This window comes from Sceloporus occidentalis, unplaced genomic scaffold (genome assembly GCF_023333645.1).
Source record: "Sceloporus occidentalis isolate IW3139 unplaced genomic scaffold, rSceOcc1.0.p SCAF_4, whole genome shotgun sequence".
Classification (NCBI taxonomy): domain Eukaryota; kingdom Metazoa; phylum Chordata; class Lepidosauria; order Squamata; family Phrynosomatidae; genus Sceloporus; species Sceloporus occidentalis.
The window spans coordinates 46175424-46201591 of record NW_028316984.1 but is presented as its reverse complement, the minus strand read 5'-3'; the positions used below and the strand labels follow the sequence as shown (position 1 = coordinate 46201591).

Here is a 26168-nt window from a genome sequence, read left to right as displayed (position 1 = left end):
GAAGGAAAAGAGGATGACTGCATCTCAGATGGAGTGACTCAGTCAAAGAAGCCATGGCCCTGAGTCTGCAAGACCTGAGCAGGACTGTTGATGACAGAGTGGCTTGGAGGTCTCTCATGCATAAGGTCACCATAAGCTGAAGTCAACTTGATGGCAGTTAAAAACAAATAGAGGGAAACACAAGTAACATTGTCAAAACAGAAAACCTTCTCCACGAGCAGCACATGCGCAGGATTGATGGAAAACATTAATGATACTCAAAAGTTATTTATGTTGTTCCCAGAAAAGCAACAACAGTTCTACTGTGATTAAATGTTAGTCGTGCAATTGTTTTTGTAAGAGCTGGTGTTTTTCCTTCTAGATTCCAAGCTTCCTAGTATCTAAATGTCTTGTTTTGTATGCTAAAGGCCACCAGAGGGACGCTCCCAGCACCTACCACTCAACACTAAATGAAGGTGAGAAACTGCAGCTTCTAGATCTTGCACAGGTGTTTTCTTGCCTGTATTGTATGCAGGATGAGTCTTCTTTACCTGGAATTCCAAAATACGAATTATTCCAGAAATCAAAACTTTTTTCATGGGTGGCTGAGATAGCAACACCTTTCATTTCTGATGGTTCAGTTTATACAAACTTAATAATAATAATAATAATAATAATAATAATAATAAAAGTTTATTTATATCCTGACCCTTGAGGTCAATCGGGGCGGCTAACAACGATAAAATACAATACACTGTAGATCAAAATTCCCCCCTTAAAAATTATTAAATCAATTATAATTAAAACCAACTAATTAAACAACATTAACACATACACATTATTACAAGACAAAAACAAAACAGAACAAAACAAATAAAAGAGTAAACTACGGTAGCATTTCCAAAATTATAGCATCATAGAGTTGAAAGAGACCCCAAGGGCCATCCAGTCCAACCCCATTCTGCCATGCAGGAACTCTCAATCAAAGTACTCCCATCAGATGGCTGTCCAGCCTCTGCTTAAAGACTTCCATAGAACTGAAATGCACAATATACTTGTTGCAAGCTTTTGAAGCTCCATGGGCTTCTTCATCAGGCAAGACATGACACCTTGGAGAAGCCCGTGGAGCTTTGAAAACTCGCAACAAGTAGAATCATAGAGTTGGAAGGGCCATCCAGTCCAACCCCATTCTGCCATGCAGGAAATCCCGATCAAAGCATCCCCAACAGATGGCCATCCAGCCTCTGTTTAAAGACCTCCAAGGAAGGAGACTCTATCACCCTCCGAGGGAGTTTGTTCCACTGTCGAACAGCCCTTACTGTCAGGAAGTTCCTCCTAATATTGAAGTGGGATCTCTTTTCCTGGAGCTTGCATCCATTGCTCCAGGTCCTGTTCTCTGGAGCAGCAGAAAACAAGCTTGCTCCCTCTTCAATATGACATCCTTTCAAATATTTAAACAGGGCTATCATATCGCCTCTTAACCTTCTTTTCTCCAGGCTAAACATACCCAGCTCCCTAAGTCGTTCCTCATAGGGCCTGGTTTCCAGACCCTTCACCATTTTTGTTGCCCTCCTTTGGACACGCTCCAGTTTCTCAATGTCCTTTTTGAATTGTGGCGCCCAGAACTGGACACAATATTCTAGGTGGGGCCTGACCAAAGCAGAATACAGTGGCACTATTACTTCTCTTGATCTAGACACTATACTTCTATTGATGCAGCCTATTGTGCATTTCATTGTCCAATAAAGGTGTCACTGATGGATTTTTGTTTGCGTTTGCTAAAAGGCCAAGACAGCCACCCTGAATGCTTTCTGTACTTTGCCAGGTTCATTCCTTTTCAAAAAGGCCGCTCTGGGAGGAAGGCTTTTGCCAAGAAAAGCGGCACGAAAGGGGGAAAGAAAAGTGACATGTTGTTTCCGTCTATGAGGGTGACACTTCAGCAAGAAGAGCTGTGAACACAGTTAACGAGAATAAGCCTGTACTGTTGTTGTTGTTGTTGTTGTTCCCCAGTCCCTGCCCAAGGGCCACTGAGGGAGACCCCTGGCAAAAAGCGCATGCGCGTCACTCAGCGCGAAAAGCCCCCTCCCTCCCTTCTGAAACGAGGGAGGGGCGTGCCAACTGCCAGCGATATAAAATTGAGGCGACCTCCAACCGCCTCTCTGCGCGCGCGACGCTGACTCGGTAGGGGAGGGGGGTTCCGCGAGCCCTCCTTCCTTCCCTCCCTCCCACCCAATTTTATTCCTTTCCTACCTCTTCGTTGCGGCTGCGCAGTCGCGTCTCCTCTCGCCGTCGCGAAGCTGGTCAGCAGAACATAAGCAAAAAACAAACAAGCCGCCGGTCACGTGGGCGCCTGGCTCGCTAGCTCGCGCGCGACTCGCCTCTAAGGTGAGAAAAAAGGAAAGGAGATTGATGATTCAAAGGGATGGAAAGCAGGCGGAGAGATCGTTTCCTGATGACGTCACCAGAGATGGGCGGGGCTCTCGTTGAGGGCCTTTCAGAATGGCTCCCCCTTTCTTTGGTTCTGCCTTTACTGCAGGCTACTGCCCTCTGAAGGGTTAAGAGGAAACAGAGGGGATGAGGGAATCAGAGATGTCTCTGGGAATCATTCCCATGTTGCAGCCCAAGAATATTAGTATTGATTTCATTTTGTAGACAGGCAAAATAAAAACACATGATGAAATAAAATAGGTTTTAAAAACCCTACAGTAATTTAAAAAAGTTAAAATAATTAATTAAAACAGTATAAAATTAACATTCAAAACACACCAATTAAAGCATAAATAAAACACAGACCCCATATAAAACCTCCTTCGGGATTTTATTACATTAAAAATAAATGAAAAGGTTTATGTTTGGCGGCAAAAGACCTGCAGGGAAGACTCATGGAAGGCCTCACAATTTCTAGCCCCACTAAAGAACAGCCAGCTTCCCTCAATTCACATAACAATAAGCGGTGCCCAGACTTTGGTCCTCCAGGTGTTTTGGACTCCAGCTCCCAGAATCCCAGACTTTAGGCCAAGCTGGAGTGCCAGAGTTTGGGAATCCCATGAGGCTGAGCCTCACAGTCTTTCAGGGTGCTTCCCAATCCCCAGTCACCTGCAGGAGATGAAAATATAAGGCACAGAGTTGGCACTTTCTGCTGTCAGACACATAGGTTAGGTGATCCCATCTACCTTTCTAAGAAAACCACCATTGTGGAAAATAGATGTGAAGTTGAAACCATTATAAAAAAATGTTACTGTGTGCCTTACAGTCATTCCTAACGTATGGCGAATCTAAGGCGAACGTATAATGGGTCTGTTGTTGTTGTTTTGGCAAGATATGTTCAGAGGAGGTTTGCCATTGCCTTCTCCTGAGGCTGAGAGAGTTTGACCTGGCTAAGGTCTTTCAGTGGCTTTCCATGGCTTAAGCCAAGATTCAAACCCTGGTTTGCAGAGTCCTAGTAGTCCAGCGCTCAAGCCACTATGCCATGCTGGTTCAAACTAGTTCCCATACCTAGGCTCAAACATTGATCAGAATGGAAACCTGTGGTCCATAAATAAGAAGGCTAGGAATGGGAAGGACAGCTATGAAAGAACTAGACAAGATCCTAAAGAGTAATGATATGCAACTGAGCACTAAAGTTAGAATCGTGGAAGCAGAAAATTGTGGTAGGAAGAGCAGGATTAGACTCAGAGGAAGACGAAATTAAGATAGGAGGAAGGAACATCAATAATCTAAGATAGGCAGATGACACCCTAATACTAGAAGAAAACATCAGAGGCTTGGGACAGCTACTGAAGAAGGTAAAAGAAGAAAGTGCAAAGGCAGGCTTAATGCTGACATTATAAAACAAAAACAATGATCACAGAAGAAATACGTACACTCAACCTAGATAATGAGTAAATTGAAATAGTTAAAGAGTTTCCCTACCTTGGATCAAACATTGATCAGAACTGAGACTGCAATCAGGAAATCAGAAGACTAGCACTGGAAAAAGCAACTATGAAAGAACTAGATAAGATCCTAAAGAGCAAAGATATGAGTCTGAATACTAAAGCGAGGATCGCCCAAGCCATTGTATTCACCATCTCCATCTATGGATGTCAGAGCTGGATAGTGAAGAAAGCGGACAAAAAGAAAACTCATTTGAGATGTGCTGGAGAGGAATGCTGAGGATACTGTGGATAATAATAATATTTATGGGCCAGATGGATAATAATAATTATCCATGGATGATGATGATGATAATGGCTTTCTGGATGGCAAACAAGTCCTTGAACAGATGAAGTCTGGAAACCTAGATGATTAAATTGATGCTGTTGTACTTGCCACATTATAAAAAGTCATGTCTCAGTCAAAAAGACATTAATGTAGGAAAGGTAGAGGGCAGCAGAAAGAGGAAGATCACATGCTAAATCAAGGTGACCAAATGTCCTCCTTTTCCAGAGCCTGTCCTACATTCCAACCTTCTGTCCAGGAGGGATTTCAAAATGTCCTCCATTTTGAGCATGACTAAGAAGCATGTTTTTAGCTTTTATTTTGCAATGTCCAACATTTTTCTTGAATGCCCTACATCTTGCAATGCTTTGTCCTCCTTTGCAGTTATGACATATGGTCACCCTGTGCTAGGCAGATGTACTCAATCGAGGAAGACAGGGCCCTGAACCTCCAAGACCTAAGCAGAGCAGTACAGAATAGGGGGTCTTGGAGGTTTCTCCTCCACACATGGGTTGGGTTGACTCAAGGGCAGTTAACAACAACAACAACAAAGTGTAAGTTTTATTAATCAATTGGAGGAGCAAGAACAAAACATGCCTGAATAGCAGGGTGTGTATTACTTGGTTACAAAAAATCAGAGAGAGTCTTAATGACAACTTAAATCTTAACATGGCATAAGCTTTCATGGAATAGAATCCGGTGTTATTTTTGTGGATGTGATAGGCCGCTTCACAGTAAAGCTCAGTACTCCAATTGACCTTCACACCGATGTTCAATACAATATTTCATGGTGAACCAGTATAGCAACTGGTCCACCTGCTTCCTTTTCAACTGCTTTATTTGTGTAGCTCTGCTGATATGATAAGAGTAAAGCTACAGTGCTATAATCCTCCTGGGAGTAAAACCCACTAATCTCCTTGGGGCTTACTTTATAACACGTGTGTAGGATTGTGCCATAAACTATCTTAATGACAGTGTAAATATTCTTTATTATGATACATCTTGGACACATCTGCCATTGTTCAGTTTATTCTACTGGATTGCGGCTTTTCTATATCTAAGCGAACGTCACCTACAGCATAGACTGTACATGTTTCAATCCACAAGGCATTTAAGCCTGGCAATATTTGTCCTCAGTCTGAATCATCAAGGTGTGCAAATATCAGTTGATGGTAATTGAATGGAAGCAGTTTAAATATGTAGGTGCAGGTAGTTAATGGTCTCTGACTGATACCATCTTGATTGGATTCTATTGTGTGTAGGCTAAAAAAAGATTTGAAAAACATGCCTTCAAGTATTGCTGATACTGAGCAATAGCGGATAGACAAATCTATCTGTCAGCCCCTTCACTGATTTTAATTCTCCAAGTGTTTTGTAAACCTTCATTAAACTTTGCACCATCCCTCCAATGCAGGACAAGCGTTAATAGCCCAAAAGACAAAACAGTCACACAGGTCCACTGACTATATCTCCCCAATGTGATTTCTAGCAAGTCAGTAATATTTTGAACATCTCATGCAATTTTTATCCAGTTTTTCTTTTAATTGCTCTGAAAGTGCTAACAGACACAAGTGTGAAAAGACAATTTTGGGACAACAGTTTAGGAAAACATGAGCAACTGTAAGAATTGGGTGGCTGCATTGGTCCCTGTGGGACCTTGAATGCCCTTGTCCCCCCTCCTAATTTTTTAATTTTGTAAAAATCAGTTTGGGATTTTTCAAAACTAAAAATGGCCCACAGACAGCCCAGAGATGTGATGGGATTATTTTACCATGGCCCTCACTCCAGTTTTTTTAAGACCAGGATTCAGACACTTACTCTTTTGAGTCTCTACCTTCAACTAAGGTTTTAAACTGAGTTGCATTTCACCTAACAGTTTTCCTAATGCAACAGCATGGAGGCTTGTCTACCTAACAAAGGAGCTGGTGGCCTCACAAAGGACTGAGGAAACCTGGATCTGAAAGGAAGTATATTTTTGTGTTACTGATGGAATTTAGGCCTTATTCACACAATGAAATTAATCCAGGTTGAATTCAGGTTGAATCCCTGTTGTTCACACACACTCGAATGCAGTTTTGGAGGGGTACAAAAAAAAAACCAACCCTTAACCCCAGATGTATGACACTGAGTCATTTCCCAAGTTTTTAAAAAATATATGCATTATCGGCAGTATGAATAACGATGCACACAGATGTGGATTAAACTCAGCATACCTTGCACAGGTTTCGAATACATGTCCATTGTTGACTAGTTGGCAGGGCAAGGCTCCACCTGGCTGACTTTACAAGGAGAGGCTCCTCCTCCTCTTTCCCTGCACACCCGTTGCTACGGGTGGCTTCCAGGGGCTTAAGCAGCATGTTTTCCCTGCTCAGATCGTAGAAGCAGAGTCTAGGACCATTTTTGGGGCACCACCTATTCCTAAGCTGCCATCTCCCACTAAAATCCCGAAGAGGAATGCCATTTCAAGTGTGAATAACAAAACTGGAATGCATGCGTGGAGATATTTGCATTGTTCTGGTAAAAAAAAAATGTAAATGATCCTTAAATTTTATTTTTTGAACTTGTCCACATGGCCAGGAGGAGGAGTGGCCTGCCTGCATGAATATCCCTCCATACCATCTAAACTAAGAATCACCACCACTACCACCACCATATCTTGACAAAATGCAGGCTAGTGACTAACACTGTCATATTTTTCCCCTGTATGACTTTTAACATCTTTGCCTGCTGTCTGTTTAGATAGGACAGTGGGACCACCTCCATAGCTGCCCATGATAAACTTTCTACATTCAGTCATGTTTCATGCTTTTTAGTTGGCCCAAAAAAGGAGTTGCAGTTTTGTGGAATTTTTATTTTGTTGTATTTTGCTGCATGACCAGCATGGCTACCCAGAATGTGTTTTCTACATTAAGTTGATCACATTTGAATTCAGCTTACTCTTTAGCTTCTGAGCAATGACATTCTGATGATTAAAAAGGCTATTGCTGTGACTGTGGTATATGTGTGCTTTTGCATGTAAAATTTCGCCTGGGATCTAGTCTTGCAACCACTAAAAATATTTATAAATTTTCCTGACTCTCCAGTTAAAATATGTTTAATGGCTGCAAATATATTTTTTTAAATTATACTTTACTATTCTGTGATATATGGTAAAAGTGTGTGTGTATGTGTAATGTGAAAGTAGACATCTTTCTTTCCGTCAACCAGTGTAGATTTGTCAAGAGCACTCACCATTTTTAGTAATGAGTGTGAGCATAAATATGGGGAAGTCATGTAGAACAAATCTTCTTGTAAGCCTTTGTATAGTGCAGATAAAAAGCTGATTCTAATTTGGATAAAACAAAATTAAATATTCTGAATAAGGTACTGAAATAAATTACTCACTCTCCAGCCACATGGATTAGAATTTAAGAATCATGCAATTCTAGTGCTACATAATTGGGTGCAAGGATACAATCCTGAGCACACTTCCCAGGGAGTAATACATTGTTGGTGTTTTTTAAAAACATCTCAGTAAGACAGACAGGTCAAAAGATGCAGTTTTAGGCTGCTTTGGGGTGGGGTATGTAGATGACACATGCCCCTAAAGTGGCCGGAAACCATGCTGTGTGCACTCTAAAGGAGGAAAAGTTAGACTGAAAAGAAGTAGAAATAAACTGCTCTAGCCCAGAAAGTGCACACTTTTGAACATGCATATAAACATCCCAGCACAAGACCGGAGTGCTCCATCCTAAGCCTAACCCTAAATCGGCATATAAATACACCGGTGAAGGTGGGCATTTGAAAAGGACGCAGCCAGCAGTTGTGGGGGGGGGGGAGCAATGGAAAAAAGGATAAGTGTGACACCCCCAGTGGCTACAGCTACAGTGTTTTACAGGGCACACCTCTGCTCTGATACGCTGTCCCAGTAGAGGGTCGCAAGTGCATGATCAAAGAGGGAGGCCATCCAATGAGCAGCAGGCAGTTAGCGGTTTGTTTATGCAATAATGTGCATGGATGATGGGGGGGGGGTTAAAAATTACCCAGCAGCGCAGCTTGACACTGCACCATGCAGTCATCGCATGCACATGTGGGCCACCTTGGGAGCAAGCAGAGCGGTCAGTGGGCTCTCAGAAGAAGCAGCTCCGGGCCATCCTTTCCTGCCCATCTGCTTGATGCTTGAGACTTACTTTCAAGAAGACACTAGAGCTCTGTTCTGTACAAGCGTAGTAATAAAACATTTAAAACCAAAGAAAAACACATTCCAACATAGTAAGCTTTAACATCAAGGAGAATCTCCTGGACAGCTGCACTGCCTGAACCTGGTGTAACTAACTTATCTTTTACTGTAATGAAGGGGCTGTTCTCATAAACACACCCACACCATGCTTGCTTCTCTAATAATATATCAGATGTTTTGCCATATTTCTCGCACTACACTCCCTGTTCCACTTAAAACTTATTTTGCCTAAACTCTTTAGAGTAGACCAACTAAGATACTTATCCAAGTTTAGATAGCTTTGAGTGGCAGCATACTCCTATTTGCAAGTTATATAGCTGGCATTTAAGATACAAGTGTTGGCATAAATAGACAGAAACACAGTCAGAAAGCAACAGGACAGGCTCTCGGACAGAAAGAGGCAAGATGTGGCTCCCAGGGCCATTTTGCAGCACTCCCATTGGTTAATAGTTTTTCAATTTATTTAATTGTTCTTGCCCCCAATTACCTCCACTATGTTTTTGCTTCCCAACCGCAGGGCCTGGTCAATTCATACTGTAAGAAAGGCCTGTTTTGGGCTTAAAAACATGGCAGATTTCCCCCCTGTATCCCATAAAAGGCATTTTGGGGGTATTAAATTTGTATTATTTTTCTTTGCAGGGGAGGGATAAAGCAAGGTTTCTGGTCCTCCAAAGTCCCTTGGGAAGTTAATGTGACCCTCTTAGCTTTTCACAGTTGTCCATCCTAAATAGAAGTACAAAGTTTCTTTGGTGCCTACCACATCAGCCTACTTTAAAAAAAATATTTATACAGTAAATATTGTAATAAGCATATACTGTATCAACCTTCTCAAAGCTAGTGCTCCCAGATATGTTGCATCCTGAACCAGATGGTATATATTATTTGTACTGCTTATAATGCTAAATTCAGAATAAATAGTGTTCCACTGATTTTTATCTGGAACAAATGATATGAAACTAGACCCTGAAAAAGAAACATTCTTGAAAGTATGGAAATTAATTTTCTATAAGTGGCACTTCTATCTGTAGCACTGGGTTGGTCCCTCTTTCCCCAGAGGTGAGGTAGACATTGAATCATTGATCTAAGCTTGGCACCACTTTCACCTCAGCTCATACGGCTTAGAATCATAGAATCCTTTGAGATAGGTCAACAAGGACCATCTAAAACGTCCTGCCGTTGAGGAATACACAACTACATTGTGTGCTTGCCTTACGCAGGGAATCTTGCCACGTAAGGCAAGTTCCATGCATACTTGAGCCCCATTGAAACTAATGGGGCTTGTGCGTGCAGCTTGGCACACACACCATTTTCTCTTTGATGCGCAGCTTTCAGTGTGAGCTGAAAGCCACGTATAGCGTGCCTGCATATGACGCACACTCACTGTATAGTACTACTGAAAGATGCACATCCAACTTTTGTTTAAAGACCCCCAAAGCTGGAGAGTCAACCACCCTCCAAGGCAGTCCATTCCACTGCTCTTCCAATATAGTTCTTCTTAATGGTTAGACAGAATCTCTTTTCTTGTAAATTAAGCCCATTGGTTTGTGTTCTTGAAGTAGCAAAACACCACCAACACCGACAAAAATCCACCTTGCTCCATATTTTACATGACATTCCTTCAAATATTTAAAGATGGCTATAATTTCACCTCCCAGTCTTCTTTTCTCCAAGCTAAACATACCCAGCTCTCAAAGTCATTTATCTTAAGGCCTGATTTCTAGACCTTTGAACATCTTGTTCACTCATCTCTAGATATGCCGCATTCAAGAACTGGTATCCTTGTCAGTATCCTTCTTGACTGGCAATTCCTAGTGTGGCTAAAGAGAATCCCAGTTTGTGCACTTTTAAGACTGGTCCTCCATCATGACTGAAACACAGTGATGTATGCAAGTCTCAAGTCGAGTTTCAAGTCAAGTCTCAAGTCCTTGCAAGATATGTTCAAGTCAAGTCTCACGTTGAGTTTCAAGTCTGGGAGCCAACTTTAACAGAAGAAAAGAAGGTGGTGGTGGGGTTTAGGTCTAGTCAGCAGCTTGCCCTCACTGAACATCAGAGGAGCTTTTCCTAGGAGCAGCAGCAGTCAAGATTCGCCTGCACAGCGAGGGACAGTGTGTGTGGCACATTTCTCAAAGGAGAGTAACAACACATTAGGCAATGGGCTTGAGGCAGAAGGATCCTTCTATAGCAGCAGAGACAAGCTGCTAAGTAGACGCTGACACCCGCCTCAAGCCCACTGCCTAACACATCTGCTGTTTCTGGATGACATTAGGCCAGCAAGTCAGTGGCTAAAAATACACAAGTCAAGAGTTGAGAGACGAGTGTGTCATTTATTGCCGAGCTGAGTCTAAATCAAATTACTGAAGCAACTTGACTTCAACTTGAGTCCAAATCATTTGACTCAAGTCTACATTACTACTTAAACCTGGCTGGAAATTCAGTTTTCCTTATTGTCCCCACAGCAGGTTGTCTTTTTATGTCCTTCTGTTAATAAGCAATTAAAAAATAATAATCTGAATGCAATTTACATGAAATTAAAATAATCAAGAAAAAAAATTGGTTTGCAAAACAGCCTTTTATTGTATCCGTGCCACACATACTAGTGAAAAATAACACTCCTAAAAAAAAAGAAGGAAAGAAAGAATGCTACCTTTTCCACAACGTTTTGTTTTAAATGAAACTTCAAGTACTCTTACATAGGTACAAAAAAAAATCTGATCTATCTGCCTCCGAAGGGCCACCACAACACACAGTAGATAAAACACAGTGTTTACAAATGTCTTTTTTGTTATTTCTGTGGCAAGGCAAATGGAGAGAAATGTTTTTATGAAAAAATACTGTGCGCATAGGAAATTGTCACAATTTTATTCCACATGGATACAAATGATTATACTTGAATCTGAGGCCCTGGTGGCTTGAAATTATATAACAAAATAGAAAAATGGAAAACTAATATCCCCTACACCCTGTTTTAAAGGCAGGCACTACAAAGATTAAGGAGACTCCACAGTGTTGGTAGAGGATAATTACTGTACAAGCCATATAGCTATAATTACCTTAAAACTAAAATAAAATGCTACAGTCCTTCTAAGGCATAAACAATAATGTCTGCAAACAATATGTACACATCATACATATTTAAAACAAGACTTAATATAAACAATAATGAACAGTATATACATATGCCTCATTTTTTCTTCACGGTCTCGAAATACAATTTAACTACACAAGTGATGCAGCAACATATATATAAATGTACTTGTAACTCTACAGTAAAGTTTAATTTTTCGTGCTTTTTACAGCACATCAGTGTAAACAGTTTTACTTGGCTTTGTTTTATATTTTAAAACATTCCTTGTTGTATTTTCAAGATTTAAAGCAATTTTATTTTCTAATTCTTCCTTTTCACAGAAAACGAAGAGTCTGGATGCTATTTAATCATAAATAATTCATAAAATTAAATACATTTACTAAAAAATTAACTACAAAGTAAAAAAATGAAAAATAGATATTTATTGAAAGGGAAAAGAGAACCTTTTTCCCCAAGTAGAGCTCTGGTGGTTGAATATTCAGTGCGTTTTGATATATTTTAAATTGCTATTGCACTATTACACCCCTTACGTTTAAATTCTTTGGGTGTGCTTCCCTGTTCTACCTAAAATAGTTTGATAAAACACACAAACCAAGAACCAAGGGCCATGGTTGCTGTAGGAGTGAAGCCTCAAGAATTAGTACCACACCCCTGTGATACTATAAGGAAAAATAAAACAGTCATTAGTTATGCATGTGCCTTGTACTTTAATGTAAATACAGTTCACATTGCTGGTCTCATTTGTTCTCATTTAAGAAAAGAAAACATGTCGACTGGGGTCACTTCAGCTCACTTTAAAGATCTCTGTCCATTTTTTTTCAAAATATTTCCTCATGTTGTGGCCAGCCCGGCCTATATCGGAGTCGTCTTCATTAAACGTTTCACAGTTGTCGAACACAAGCCTGACATCAACAGCAAAAGCTTCAAGATTAGGATACCTGAAAGAGTTTTTAAAAAACAACATTTTTGAAAGCACATACTGAAAGCAAGGAATCTTTAATCCTTAGAAATGAGAAAGGAAGAAAGAGAGAAAGAAGATTTGTTGAGAACTATAGTGTGCCAAGAGTTGCCCCAAAGCTTTATTATTTTTTACTAGTCAACTGTAAAGTTTAATCTCACCAAAATATTGCAGTAGCAATATACTCAGGCCCATAGTCAGAAATCTTTGAGTCAAATGGCTTAATTAACACAGCCGGCACGGTTAAATGAAAGGAAGGTAAAGCATTTAACAATGTAAATACTTCATTAAATAGGCACCACATCCTCCTGCACACTGGTATGGCAAGTGTAACCCAGTGAGATCAATGCCCAGTCTGTCCCTGTTCTGGGAGAGGAGATCTAAAAGATGTTTGAGGTGACTGATCTCCACAAGCCCCTGTGGATGATACTGATCAGCTGTCCAGAGGGTGTTGGACTCCCAGTAGCCCAAGTCTATCCAACGGTAAAGAATCATCAAAATTAATTAATGTTATTTTAATTTGCTGTCTGCCATTATTTTATTGAATGTTAACATGTACTAATATGTATTATATTTAATTATTTTCGTAGCATGTATGCCATAGGCAGGTTTATTTCATCTATTTTAATTGATTGTACAGTGCTGTGTAAATTTACAGTGCTATATAAATAAAGCTTAATAATAATAATAATAATGATAAAATTGCAGTCCAAGAACATTCTGGAAGATTGCGAGATTCATACCTCTAGTCTAAAGTAATCAGACATTACACTTAGAATGATGGGAATTAAAGCATATATATTTTTAAAATTTAATTTGGGCTGCTGTTGTTTTAAAAGAGGAGACACTTTGCAATTCAAAGAAACACACTTAGGGTGGACCACCTGGCTCTGCAAAAAAACTAAAAGGATGCCTCACTTGTTGGCATGCAAATATCTTCAGGGCCCAAAAACATGGGCTGAAACAAATGATGGCAATTATAAATGTGTAACAATGTTTTCAGTTGCCAACAGAAGGAGAGCAAGGAGAGAGCCATCCTGGCTTCTTTAGAGAGGGATTCCCAAAGACTGGGAGCAACCATTGAGAAGGCTCTCTTCCTTGTTCCCACCAAATGAGCCTGAGAAGGTGATGGGATAGAGAGAATCACCTCTCCAGAAATATTATAGCTCTGATATGTTCACAATGGGATGTATGGACCTTCAAATAGCCTGGACCCAAGCTGTACATCAGAAAGCAAACGTCTTTTGTAGTATCTATGGAGAAAGGGGGAAGCAGTGACACTCAGCATAGTTTTTATAGGGTCAGCAGAAGTAAAAACCTGCTGCCCTGTAAGTCAGGCTTGGGTGATTTTTACAATCTCTACATGTTCCCTATGTTATTGCATAGGAAGGGATTGTGAATATAATTCAACAACAACAAGTTTATTAATTAATTAGCTGACCGTATCAAGAAATGCACAATACAAATTGCAAAATACAAAATAGAAAATTTGAGTGTCAAAATACATACAAAAATAAAACTTGGTCACATCTAAAAGCTCATATAAAATTAAGACAAGAGTTAGAAGTTAAAACCAATACTAGCTAAATAAAAGGAAATTTAATAAAATAGGGTGCAAAATACATTAGACTAAAATGAGACAAACCACCTAAAACAGAGTAGAAGAAATCAATAAGGGTATTAAATAAACTCATCTCCATGACACAAGACCCTGTTTTGTATGATAAATTGGTCTCTTAAATAAGCAGCTTTTACAATAAATTTTGCAATGCATTGCACTAGGTATAAATTCTCTCCAGAAAGGAGATGGGACAATTTGACAGTGGGCTCCCAGTTGGTCATGTTAATCAAAAATGGTTGTAAGTAATGGGATCTCTCCTTATCATATAGACAACAATCGAACAGGATATGTGTAATGTCTACAGCTGAAGCACCACGAATACATGTGAATATAATTCAGTTATGAATGTGTAACTCTTGATCAGTGGTCTCCAAACTAGTTTGTACTACCACCCCTTTCCTCCTGGATGACAACTCTAGCACCCCCACCTCAAACTTGTATTTCCTGGTATTAGGTCTACTGTTCTACTGCATATTCAAAATAACCAGTCGCTGCTCCCTTAGCCACCCTGGGAGCAGCAACCGAACAACTGGCTGAGAAGTGACTGAGAACTAGCCTCTTGCCTGTGCTGGCCTTGTGGCAGAGGTGTCACAAGGGGGCATGCAGGGTGTGGGCCTCACTGAGTGACACCTTAAGTGATGAGGCAATCAGCATGGCTCTGCAGAGGTTTTAAGGGACCCTGAAAAGAAGTTTCATGCAATCCTCATTCCCACCATGGTCCTAAAGGCCACTGGTTCTCCTTGTCTTTTTTGACACCAATACTTTGACTGAAAGCCCCTTGCTGCCCCCTCCTTTTCTCCTCACTGCCCCCCTTTGATCTTTCAATGTTAACTTCCTTATCCTGCTCCTCTTCTTTCTGACACAGTTCAAATATGGGCACAGGCTGCAAAGAGTCTTGTTCAGATGGTGGACATATGCCTGAGCCCATTGCCATTTAGCCCTAGGAGGTCTATATCGCACAGTAAAATACTTTTTGTTGTGTGTAAGATGCATAGAACTCATTGAATACTGATTATGCCCTCATAGCTGAGGCTCACTGAGTATTTCCTCACTGTTTGTACCTTTCAATACATCCCTAAGTGAAATTTCAGTGGAAGCATGAAGAACTGGATACACCTCATTTAGGTCCATCCAAATAAATAGAAAGCCAGTAAATGTCTGCCCAAATTTGTCAGTATATTTTTACACTAAATGGCTTCAGAATCTCAGATAAGGAAAGGCTGGGAGACACTGGCTCCAGGGCATCTCTAGGCGTTTCTGAACTCCTAACATCACCACACTCTCCTTTTAAAAGCAAGCTATTTCACCTAACGCCAGTCCAACCATGGTTATCTTGCACATTAGAATTATCTTTATGGCAAGTCTGACATATATGTATCTGGCAAGTTGCTTTGCAACATGTGTTCCAAATCTGATGTGACTCAATTCTCTTGTGTCTTTGCCTATGTGAAAAACAAACTTTAAGCTGTGTGATACACTTTGTCAGTAACTTGAGACATGTCAGTAACTAATGACATGTCATTAGCAAACCCCACTGAAGTAAAAAGTTAACATATGGTGTGCCTCCACATCTATTCTTCAGTCTACAAATCCTCTCAGCATTTGTTTGTTTACTTGGTTACAACATCCCAGAAACTAAGTATAATTGAAATCTGATTTTAACTAAGTTGTGATTTTAAAAAGTGATATGTTTTTTATTATTGTTGTTGTTTACAATCAACAGATCAGACATCCACTTCATATGGTACTGCTAAGTTTTACTTACTGTCCACTATTTAGCTTGTCTCGAATGGTGGAAAAATCCATGGGTTTTTTGATAACTTTCCTATAACCAGGAACATGTTTCAAGTTTACAGGAAGTAGAAAAGGCCATGCATCTTCATGAGTTTCCAATTCAGACAAGAGCATGCTGGGAAAAAGCAAAACCAAAACAAGACAGATCAGTTTCTCAAATGCTTTCTGTTTCATATATTGTTTAGTAATAATTCTTTAAATAAGGATATCCCTTTCTGTAATACATTGTCAGCAGGAGATGATGAATAAGTTTTATATTTTTAAAGCAAAGCTTGAAAATCAAAATGTATATGATTTGAGAAGAGAAACAAAAGAAAAAAAAAACTGTCACCTTCACAAACGGAAGGAAAGGATATCAAGCAACCTTGTAAAGTTTTGTATGAGAAATAGGTCTTTATCACACAACACTGTTATACTGCCATAGCAGCGGTTTGGTCCCTCTTTTGTCTCAGTCTCACTGCATGATGTCATGGGAACTTGATTTTTTTTCATACTGAAAACAATTTGCTATTGAACACCTTTCCTGCTATGATTCAGTAGCCAGTTTGAGTGCAGATGTCTCACTCCCACTTCACTGAGGCCTAATTCCCACTACCTTTCAAACCAGATTGCAAAACAGTTTGAATCAGTTCAAATTACCCAGGATCCCCACTTGAACCAAATCGCTGAAGCGATTTGGAGAGAGGGGCCATGCACTAGACCCATCTAACTTGCATCTTTTTGTCACTGATTTTTTCCGTGGTCTTTTTGGATAAAGCCATTCCGTGCAAGTGTGAATAGGGTTGCCATCCCTGAGGGCCTCCAAACTGGGAAAAATGTAGGACATGGTTTTAAAATGTAGGACCTTTTTTTATTTCCTTGCCAGGAAATTAAAAAAAAAAGTCCTACATTTTAAAACCTTGTCCAAGGCCTCCCTGGGGCCTGGGAGACAGCGCCCCCCCAAGCCCCAGGGAAGGCTTGGAGGAGGCCGTTTCCAAGCCTTCCCTGGGGCCTGGGAGACAGCGTCAAGGCAGTAGGCAGGCAGCCACCCGCCTCAGCCTCCTCCTCTGCCTCCGCCTCCCGGGCCCAAGAAAGTGCCCAGCACGGAGGCGCGCCAGGAAGAGGAGGCGGTGGGTGGTTGCCTGCCAGTGCTTGCTGTCCTGGTGCGCACGCACGCGCACAAGGAGCACCAAGCCAGGCAGGCACCTCTAAGCTGAAAAACAGCCATTCTGTGAAGCAGAAAAGGCTTTTTTACAGTGGGGGAATGCTTAGCCATCCAACTCCAGTAACCTTAGTGATCATGGCTCATGAGGAGGAATAATGGGACCTGTAGTCCACAACAGCTGGAGGACTACAGATTCCACATCTCTGTGCTAATAGATAGATACCATTGGCTCCAACCCAGTGACATCTATAAATCTGAACAGTAATTTATTTTATGTGACTACTAGATACCCATCTCCCTCAAAAGACAGGCTCAGGATGAAACCAGGTGAGACAGTCAAATCTAAGTCTTACCTCCATTATTTCTTTCTTTTCTCCTCAATTTGTGCTCTAAGTAAGTGGTTCTCAACTTTCCTAATGCCACGACCCTTTAATACAGTTCCTCATGTTGTGGTGACCCCCAACCATAAAATGATTTTTTAGGCCCATCAGAAATATGTGTTTTCCGATGGTCTTAGGCAACCCCTATTAATGGGTTGTTCAACCCCCAAAGGGGTTGCAACCCACAGGCTGAGAACAGCTGCTCTAAGTAGACAGGAGCATCCCTGGAAGAAAAGTGCCCTAAGGGGAGCTTCAGGGAAGAAGGGTGATAAATCACACCCCATCAATCCCTTTGATTCTGAACAGGGTGCCCTCCAACTTTCTTGTTTCCATATGGCTAGGGAAAACCAACGTTTAAATAAATGAATCAACTCCCATCATTTGTCATTTAGGAGCTTCAGTTTGTCTTCAAACAAGATTTAAAATAAATATACGCTGACAGGCAGTACCTGCATATAGCCATGTCTTTAGATTCATCTCGTGTAGCTTTCTTCACAGGGGAAACACTTTCCTGTTTTGATGGGCTAGCAGAAGTATTTTCATCTATTTTCCTCTTTTTCGATTCTGTTTTCCCTCTTTTGACAGAGCTGCTTGTAGATGCAGAGTCTTCCTCGTCCATCTGTACCGTCAGAGGCAATTTTTTGCTTTTCTTGCATTCATTACTTTTTTTCCCTTTCATCTGACTCTTTTTTACCTTTAACGTCTGACCACTTGCCTGCATCAGGAGAAAAAGTCCCAATAAAATGAACACAATATAATAACAGACAAGCCAATGTTTATATCCATTGGCAAAGCAGTAACACAAGCATGAAAATGCCAATATTAGTTTTATCGGAAGAGTATAGTATGAAAGCCAGTTTAAATAACATACAGCTCATGTGTACAAATATACATGTGTGCGCACGCGCACAGACACACAAGTACTTACCTATAGAACACTGCAAAGATCCTGACATCTTCTTCAAAAGTTATTTTAATCCACGTGGGCACTCCTTTTTGAGTAACTGTGGCACGTTACAGCCGGTTGCTGCGCCCGGGAACCGCAGCAGCCAAACTGCGTGGTTCCCGGGTGCAGCAAGAAAGAAGCACCAAAATGGTGCTTCTTCCTGCGCCCCGGAAGGGGCACCACAAGGCGCAAGGCGCGCACTCGCAGCATCACTTCTGCTGCGTGATGTCCGGACGCTATGCGTCCGCGACGTCAAAACAGCGGCGCCCATCTGTATAGGGCGCTGCCATTTTGATGCACTTGTTACGCGCGAGGAGCAAGGCGCGTCAGGAAGTGCTGCCCCTCGCACGTAACAACGGCGCCTCATGGGCCCGTCTGTAATGTGCCATTCACACATTAAACACAACTTTCCCCTGGACCATAGGCTGTTATTGTAACTGGAGGAATGTGTACTACCTGAATGCATAATTCTATGAGTCAGGCCTAGATCTTTCTAAATTGGGGGCTGGTTCATGATAGAGTTTGCCAATGCCACCGAACAGCCACTTATGTCCTATTTACAGAAAATTTACTACCTGTTGGAAAGATGGAAACTTAATGCTCACTGCATTCATTGCATAAGCAGGCTCTCATACCCTCCAATATTTCACAGATGAAATCCAGGACATGTGTGGTCAGGCAAGATCAGGATGTGGGCAAAACAGCAAGCTATTAATGAGGAAGAAAACACAAGCAAGGAGAGGCTGCAGCAGTTTGCTTTTGCCTGTGTTTACTGAGAAGTGCAGGATTCCACCCCGCCTCTTTTCTCCCGAGCTGAGTAGAAATTACTATTGCACTTTGAACTCAATTTGCAGCCACTGAAATAAGGTGAGGACAAAAGGAAAAGGAGGAAGAGGAGAATGAAACTAGGACATTTTAAAAGCAGCTGGAAAATGGGATATCAGGATTAATCGAGAATGTCCCTGCAAAATTAGAAGAGTTGGAAGATATGGGCTATAAAGCCTCACGAGGCAGTGGCAATGTTCTGCAAGGAGGCTTTTCAGCACCTGTTCCTACCAAGAGGCCCTACTCCATACATGCCCTCTGGAGTGGCACCTGACAGTTAAAGGAAATAAATATTTGCTATCCTATGGACATGCTTGTGTCTTCTATTTGCACTGTGCAGACAGAGATTGGATTCCAACCTTCTCTAACAGAGATAGAAGCTGGGTGGCTCTCCGGCTGTTACTAGACAGCAATAAAACCACTGGACACATGTTTCCCACACCTGTTGTGTATTCAAATGCTAGATTTCTACACTGAGGTATGTTAAAACATATATGACAATGAGTCTTGTAGGGCCTTAGAGGCTACCAGGTTTTATGTAGTATGCTTCATCAGGTGAAGCCGATAAAGTTGGCTATTGTCCATGAGTGCTTATTCCAAATAAAATCCATTACTCTTTAAAGTACCCCAAGGCTCCTTGTTGGTTTTGCTGCAATACGCTAAAATGGGCAGCCCAACTGGGGAGGGGAAGTAATTAAAAACAAATCAATCATCTTAAAACTAGGGCAATTTCAAGGCCACTCTAGAGTGCCACAGCCATTCTCAGACTATGCAGCCTAGAAATTAATCACCATAATTATTGTGGTGACTCAGCACTGCTCAATCAACTTTACACAAAGACTGCAAAAATTACAGTAAACAATTGGGTAACCAAATGAAAGCATGTGTTTTAGGACACAAACTATTTAACATTTTTTAAAAAAAAATTAGATCTGAACAAAAAGCCCATAAATTAAACTGGCTCTTGATATTAAACTCTACAAAGATGTAAATGAAATGGAGATGAAAAGGGAAAGCACGCTAGTGGACACAGACAGACAACAAAACAATGCTTGAGAAAGCTGAAAGTAACATTCGATGTGACAAAATAAAAAGCTGCCTTTATTTTCAGCAAACTGATTTTAAAAAATTAAAAAGTAATGATGTATTAGCTGCAGCTACAACAGATGATATATTAGCTGCAGCTCTTGATGTAAGGTTACCTACACAAAGCAGGCACTAACCTACTTCCATCAAAGGAAGCAATTGACATTTCTTATAAATTGTGCAGATTTACATCTTTTGATGCATTAAGCAGCAGCTAATGTGAGCCAATCCTGTCTCCCGGACAGATATACCATTGTGATAGATATGCCTGCTACCTGCATATATTGCAATGAAAATGAACTGAGATTTCTTAACACACACTCGATCTATTCCATTTCTCTCTTGACAGTTATAACAACTTCAAAAATGTTTTTCCCACAAGTACATATAAAATGTTATGTGTGATCCCAAAAATGCAGTGTGTTAAGGTGCCTTGAATGCCAAGAGTGAAAAGCAGTTGGCAAATTATATGTAAAGAAATGTAAATAATTAATCTCTCTAGACTTTCAGAGATCCTGCTTCCATGGTTCATGGAACAGTTCATTTTAAAAACCAAAGAAAGATGTATAGTAGCCTCATTCTAAATGGCAATTTTCTGATCAGGGCATGTGGGCAAAATCCTTCACGTAATAGATCTATTTAGAAATTCTCAATCTTTCCACATTTCTCAGTATTTTTCCACCTGCGGTATAAGACCTTTATAACCACACGTTCACATCCCTTATGCAGAAATAATGCAGTTTGACATCGTTTTAACTGTATTGGCTCCATTCTATGGAATCCTGGGATCTGTAGTTTGTTGTGGCACCACAGCTCTCTGACAGAGAAGGCTAAATATCTTACAAGACTAATAAATACCAGAATTCCACAGCACTGAACCATGGCAGTTAAAGCGGTGTCAAACTGCATTATTTCTGCAGTGCAAATTAGATCTTAGAGGATTTTGTTTCCTTTAGAATGTGCTCCCCATCATATTAATAAAGCAACACTAAAGCATGCATGTCTCTTAACAATATGCTCATGAATAACTGAGCATATACCCTTTCATCTGGTTGGCTTGTCTAGTCAAAATTGCCTCTTTGGACCCAGACAATGAAATGTTTATAAACTGGAAGACAGTAGGACACTTCCCCTCTCCCCCAAAGACTTTCCATTTACCATGCAAAGTGGCCGATCTAATATTTTTGTGGACGACCACATTTTGCAGTCTCTGCAGGGAAAGAGTGCAGCAGTGACAATTATTGGAAGGTGTTGAACTGAAAGTCTCCAAGTCCCCTCCCCATGCATTCACCTTTAAATTAGCCTTACCTTTGCTATGCAGGCAGGACAGAACCAGTCACCATCTGGAATAGTACTGATCTTGGGCCTATGGCAATAGGTATGGCAACCTTTGTCACAGCCATCACAGAGAAGAAGCAGTTCCTCGTTATCTCCTTTTCTACATATTTGGCAGTACTGCAATACAGACAAATTACTTCAGATAAATATGCTGCCTATAATCATGTGACATGATAAACAACATATGATGTGCATGTGCTTAAATGCAACTTAAAATAATGTTCAGTCTATGAGCCATTTACACATAGAACCTGGGCAGTAAAGAAAATGGTCAACCAATCCCCCCACCTCCACCCCTCAACTATATTAGATTTAGAGACTGAATCCTACTCCCAGATTCTCAGCAAGGGATCACATAGTTCAGTTAGGGAGAATGTTTAGGAATTATAAACATTTTGTAAGCACAAACAATGTTCTTCTCAGAGGTTACACCTCTATTCTGTATCTATTTTTATAACGCTTCCTCTTCTGACATTTCCCAGATTCATTCTACTATAACTTAGCCTGTGCTAAATTTGTGATAATTAGGAGTTCAGAGAAAACCCTGAGTGTTACCAAAAATTAGCATAGCACTATATTGGGAGGAGACACAAAGAGATCATGAGTTATGAGCATATGGATAATGCAATCTCATCTGAGCAGAAAAACAAATATGCACCACAAAACATGGGCAATTCTAGTAATGTTTTCATTTGGTTAAAATCTAAAGTTAGAGCAGAAGAAGCTAATATATGAAATATCACATTTTATTTAAGCAAATCTAAATGCCATCAGAGAATTTGTGTCTTGATATTCTGTGTGACAGATTTAAAAATCACTGAGATCATGTACAAAATCAATGTAACATGGTATTTTCTTGGTGGCCTCCTACTTCCCTTATTTCTAGATGACATGATACTAACCTCTGAGCTAGGAGTATATTAATTTTGTGAGGGCAACTCAAGACAAACTTTAAAAAAAAATCATGCTGGTGATAAGGGTCACAACTTCCACCAATCCTAAGAATAATACCTTTAAGGGCAATAATTATGCTCTGGGGTGCTTTATTAAGAATTTACTTTCATTATTTAAGTCTCGCGACTCTGAGGCTCTCCAAACTGCCCCTAAGGGGTGGCATGCAGCTGCTCCTTTATTGGCCAGATTGAGGCTATGGAAACCTCATGCCATGGCCCCGATCCGGCCTCTGGAGAACACAAAAAGGAGCCGCACAAAGCAGCTCCTATTTGCACCTTCCAAGGGGTGCCATAGCCGTGGCGGCCCAGCTTTATGATGCCTCTTCAGCGCTGCATCATGTGGATACAGCACCGGAGGTGTGTCATGATGTTAAGCACTATCTGGACTGGCACGCCTCAAAATGGTGCCATGAAGTGCAGTTAGGGCACAGTGAAGATGCTGTGTCCTGACTGCCCACAGGCTGTCACAAAGTGCTGGTCTGTATAGGCCCTCTGTTTCTCAAGAAACAGAACATTTGATAGGATTTGCCTGGGCATATGGCCCCAGCACTATTTCTATGGCCTCCAGCCCCCCCCCCCCAGCTGATTTATTTTGTAAAAAAATAAATGCAAGATACATTTTAAAAATTGCTCCAGAATGCTATCAAATGCATTCTATGGGCATTTTACCACATTTGGAGGCCATTGGCCCCTCAGGGGTCAAAATCCAGTTTTTACAACATTTTTCAAAAATAAAAAAATTGCCCCCAAATGCTTCAAAATGCCAATTGGGGGCGTGGAGCCCATTTCCACCACATTCTATGGCACCCTTGGGCCAATTTATGTCCAGGAGAGGCCTTTCAAAATATTGTGAAATGCTTCCATACCCCCCCCCCCCAGGACATTTGTGGGGAATTTATTTATTAACTGCGGGAGCAGATGCAGCTCCCCCAATCTCCTAAGGGGCTAATGCAGCCCCCTAGCCTTTCACAGTTACCAGCCACTGGCGTAAAGTCAGCTTAAGATTTCTTTTTTCTCTTTTGTTTTTTCTTTCTCATTGCTTGCTATATAAATGAAATGCTGGTAATAACTGGGTAACAGTAACATGTGAAAAAGAAGTCTAAAAGTTTACAGCAAGCATAAAAGTGGGAGAAGGCAGTAGTTATTTCAACAGCAACATTATTTAATAATTAACACTTACTCATTGAGTACTATAGTATGAAAAGCTTAATTTTCAGAAATTTGATGCCCAGGATTCATGCAAAATCTCCTTACATGCATTTGCATGCCTTTTATGAATATGCAATTAACACAGCAGTGCTTGTTAATTTGTCATTTCTATGCGGAGATGGACATTTCAGCCTGTGTGCCTGTAACAAGTCGTCCAATCTGCACGTAAGTTGTATTAAGTGGGCATGCAAAGAAGCCATGCGCATCTTTTAAGCATGTACTTTGCATCTCATTTTTCTGAAAAAGCCTTTAATTGCAGTCTTTGACACCAACTCCTCATAATGGCCTTGTAGAAGGTGTCACTTTTTTCATTAGCATAGTGACCTCTCCCAAAGAGGCAGAAATGCCAGTTCCAGTTTTTAAAATCAACTCAGTTCAAAATATGCCAGCAGAAGGGCTACTTGTCATTAAGAAAGTTCAGAATGATGAAGTTAGCTACAAAAGAGCACAGTTTCATCAAAAAATTATTCTAATCAATACGAAAAGTGCAATTGAACTTCTGTAATTTTCATAGGCAGCAATGAAAGATACACTATCAATTGAGGTATCTGGAAAGGAGGAAAATAAGATACATAAAAATCAGTTCACAACACTTACAACTTTCATAATAGATTTTTCCCATGCTATTGATTTCTGTAACTGCTGAATGCACAGAGCTACCTGTGCAGCACTGCGAGCTTCTGACAATGCCCTTCTCCATACCCTTAGCCCTGGAGCAATATCCTCTTCCATTCTGCATTGAAATATAGAGAAATTAAGCAGGTCACATCCATTTTCAATCAGGTTCTGAACGCGGAACAATCATTGTCACATTGAAAGCCAAGCAATGACAAAAACGTACACAGCCAGTAAGGGTAATAAGGCTTAAGCAACTAAATTTGATGTAGTGCACAGACTGTGGCTACGTGCCTCAAAGCTTAGTCACAACCAGTTAAATGTAAGATAACGTTGCAGGATTAACATATGGAACAGGGGGAAAAATAAATCTTTACAAAGCACCATGCATAATAAACGTGATCCGTGTGGATCAGAGACATACAAGAAGATACATAGATAAAACACACAATAGAAAATAGGCTCCAATTAGCAAAGAAGCACAATAATTTTTCAAGTTAATCTCAATAACCTACCCGTCACCATCACCACTAACGGATGGTGCAGGAGCAGGGACAGTAACTGTGCCCACATTATCCAGTTTGATCTGAATGGTGGTACTTAAGGGGCTCTTCAGATACCTTCGCTCTATGTTCCGCTCCAAGTCAGCAAGTCTCGTTACAGCTATATCTAGAGGGTTGTCACTCTTCCGTTCTAGAGTACTGCTACTGCCTTCTTCTCCGACAGCACAATCACCATCACGCTTCTTGTGCAATTTAGTTATTGACTTATGTTCATAATATACCAGGTCTTCCCTTTCCGATGCAGGTTCAGGACACATCCAACCCTATATTTTAATAGAAAGGTTTGCACATGTTTGTTTGCTACTGTAATCTTCTTAGTATGGTCAATGGACCCTTTCATTGTCCCATAAATTTGTCTGCTTCCAGAAGGTTTCAAACATTTGGGGCATAGAGCTTCTTACTTTTTCTTTCCTGTTCCACTTGGATAACAAGAATTACTTTTAAGAAGAAGAAAGTTTTATAGCAACAGTATTCTGCCTAACATATAGTTGGGGGAAAAAAAGAAGAATCAGCAAGACAAATCTTACATAAAAGGTGGACATAAAGCAACATCCAAGAGGATGTTCATACAGGAAAAACTCACCTAACCTATTAATGTTTCAAAGTATTGCTTTTAACTCTACAGATTATCTTGGATAACCTACACTGTCCAACCTAATTCACATTAATTATTTTTGACATTTAATGCCTTCATATTATACATCTTGCTAGTATAACAAGAAATACTTTTAAGTACATTGGTTCATTCCCCTCCCCCCCCCCCCCGGCCCGGCATTTTATTTTTAAAGTTAAAAAGGTACCACTGAGCCCACACAACTTAATCACTGGTAAAGTATTGCATGTCTTGCCTGCTACTGAGCATTATTACAGTCCAAAAGTCTACCATAAAAATGCCAAAGAGCTTGCTCTCAAAATGGAAGCAATTCTGGAAAGTGGCTGTCAAAATTCACACTATTGTGTGTCTTCAAGTCATTTGTGGTCTAGGGCAACCCTAAGGCAAACATATTACAGGGTTTTCTTGGCAAGATTTCTTCAGAGGGGGTTTGCCCTTGTTATCCTCTGAGGCTGAAAGCGTGGGACTTGCCCAAGGTCAACCAGCGGATTTCTGTGGCCAAGCAGTGATTGGAGCCTTGGTCTCCTAGTGTCCTACAGTGATATGGTCTCACTCACACCACTACACCCACTGGCACTCAGTTCGGTATTACAAGAGAAGTTAGGATCCAATTCAGTATTAGAGGGGACACAGAACTGCT

At 40.7% G+C, this 26168-nt stretch overlaps 2 protein-coding genes across 32 annotated transcripts in view; both read right to left on the bottom strand.

Annotated features, from left to right (window-relative positions):
* The window catches only part of WDSUB1 (WD repeat, sterile alpha motif and U-box domain containing 1), a 37192-nt gene extending 34927 nt beyond the window's left edge, over positions 1-2265 (bottom strand). For 5 of the 13 annotated variants that reach the window (XM_089519946.1, XM_089519940.1, XM_089519949.1 and 2 more), the window contains exons 1-2: positions 2230-2259; positions 437-530 (exon numbers count right to left, since the gene is read on the bottom strand). The gene's annotated coding sequence lies outside the window, so the exon portion shown is untranslated. Of the gene's footprint in view, positions 1-436; positions 582-1961; positions 1970-2124; positions 2171-2229 lie in introns of those variants that run through there. The other 8 variants (XM_089519952.1, XM_089519942.1, XM_089519953.1 and 5 more) reach the window with 6 other exon arrangements.
* An 8978-nt stretch (positions 2266-11243) lies between these two features.
* Positions 11244-26168, bottom strand: part of BAZ2B (bromodomain adjacent to zinc finger domain 2B) — a 291030-nt gene continuing 276105 nt past the window's right edge. For 14 of the 19 annotated variants that reach the window (XM_089519924.1, XM_089519920.1, XM_089519921.1 and 11 more), the window contains 6 exons: positions 24868-25178; positions 24335-24470; positions 21546-21692; positions 17830-18095; positions 15828-15971; positions 11244-12421 (listed from right to left, as the gene is read on the bottom strand). In XM_089519924.1, coding sequence (XP_089376050.1) covers positions 12268-12421; positions 15828-15971; positions 17830-18095; positions 21546-21692; positions 24335-24470; positions 24868-25178 — 1158 coding nt within the window. In that variant the 3' untranslated portion in view covers positions 11244-12267. Of the gene's footprint in view, positions 12422-15827; positions 15972-17829; positions 18096-21545; positions 21693-24334; positions 24471-24867; positions 25179-26168 lie in introns of those variants that run through there. The other 5 variants (XM_089519932.1, XM_089519934.1, XM_089519936.1 and 2 more) reach the window with 2 other exon arrangements.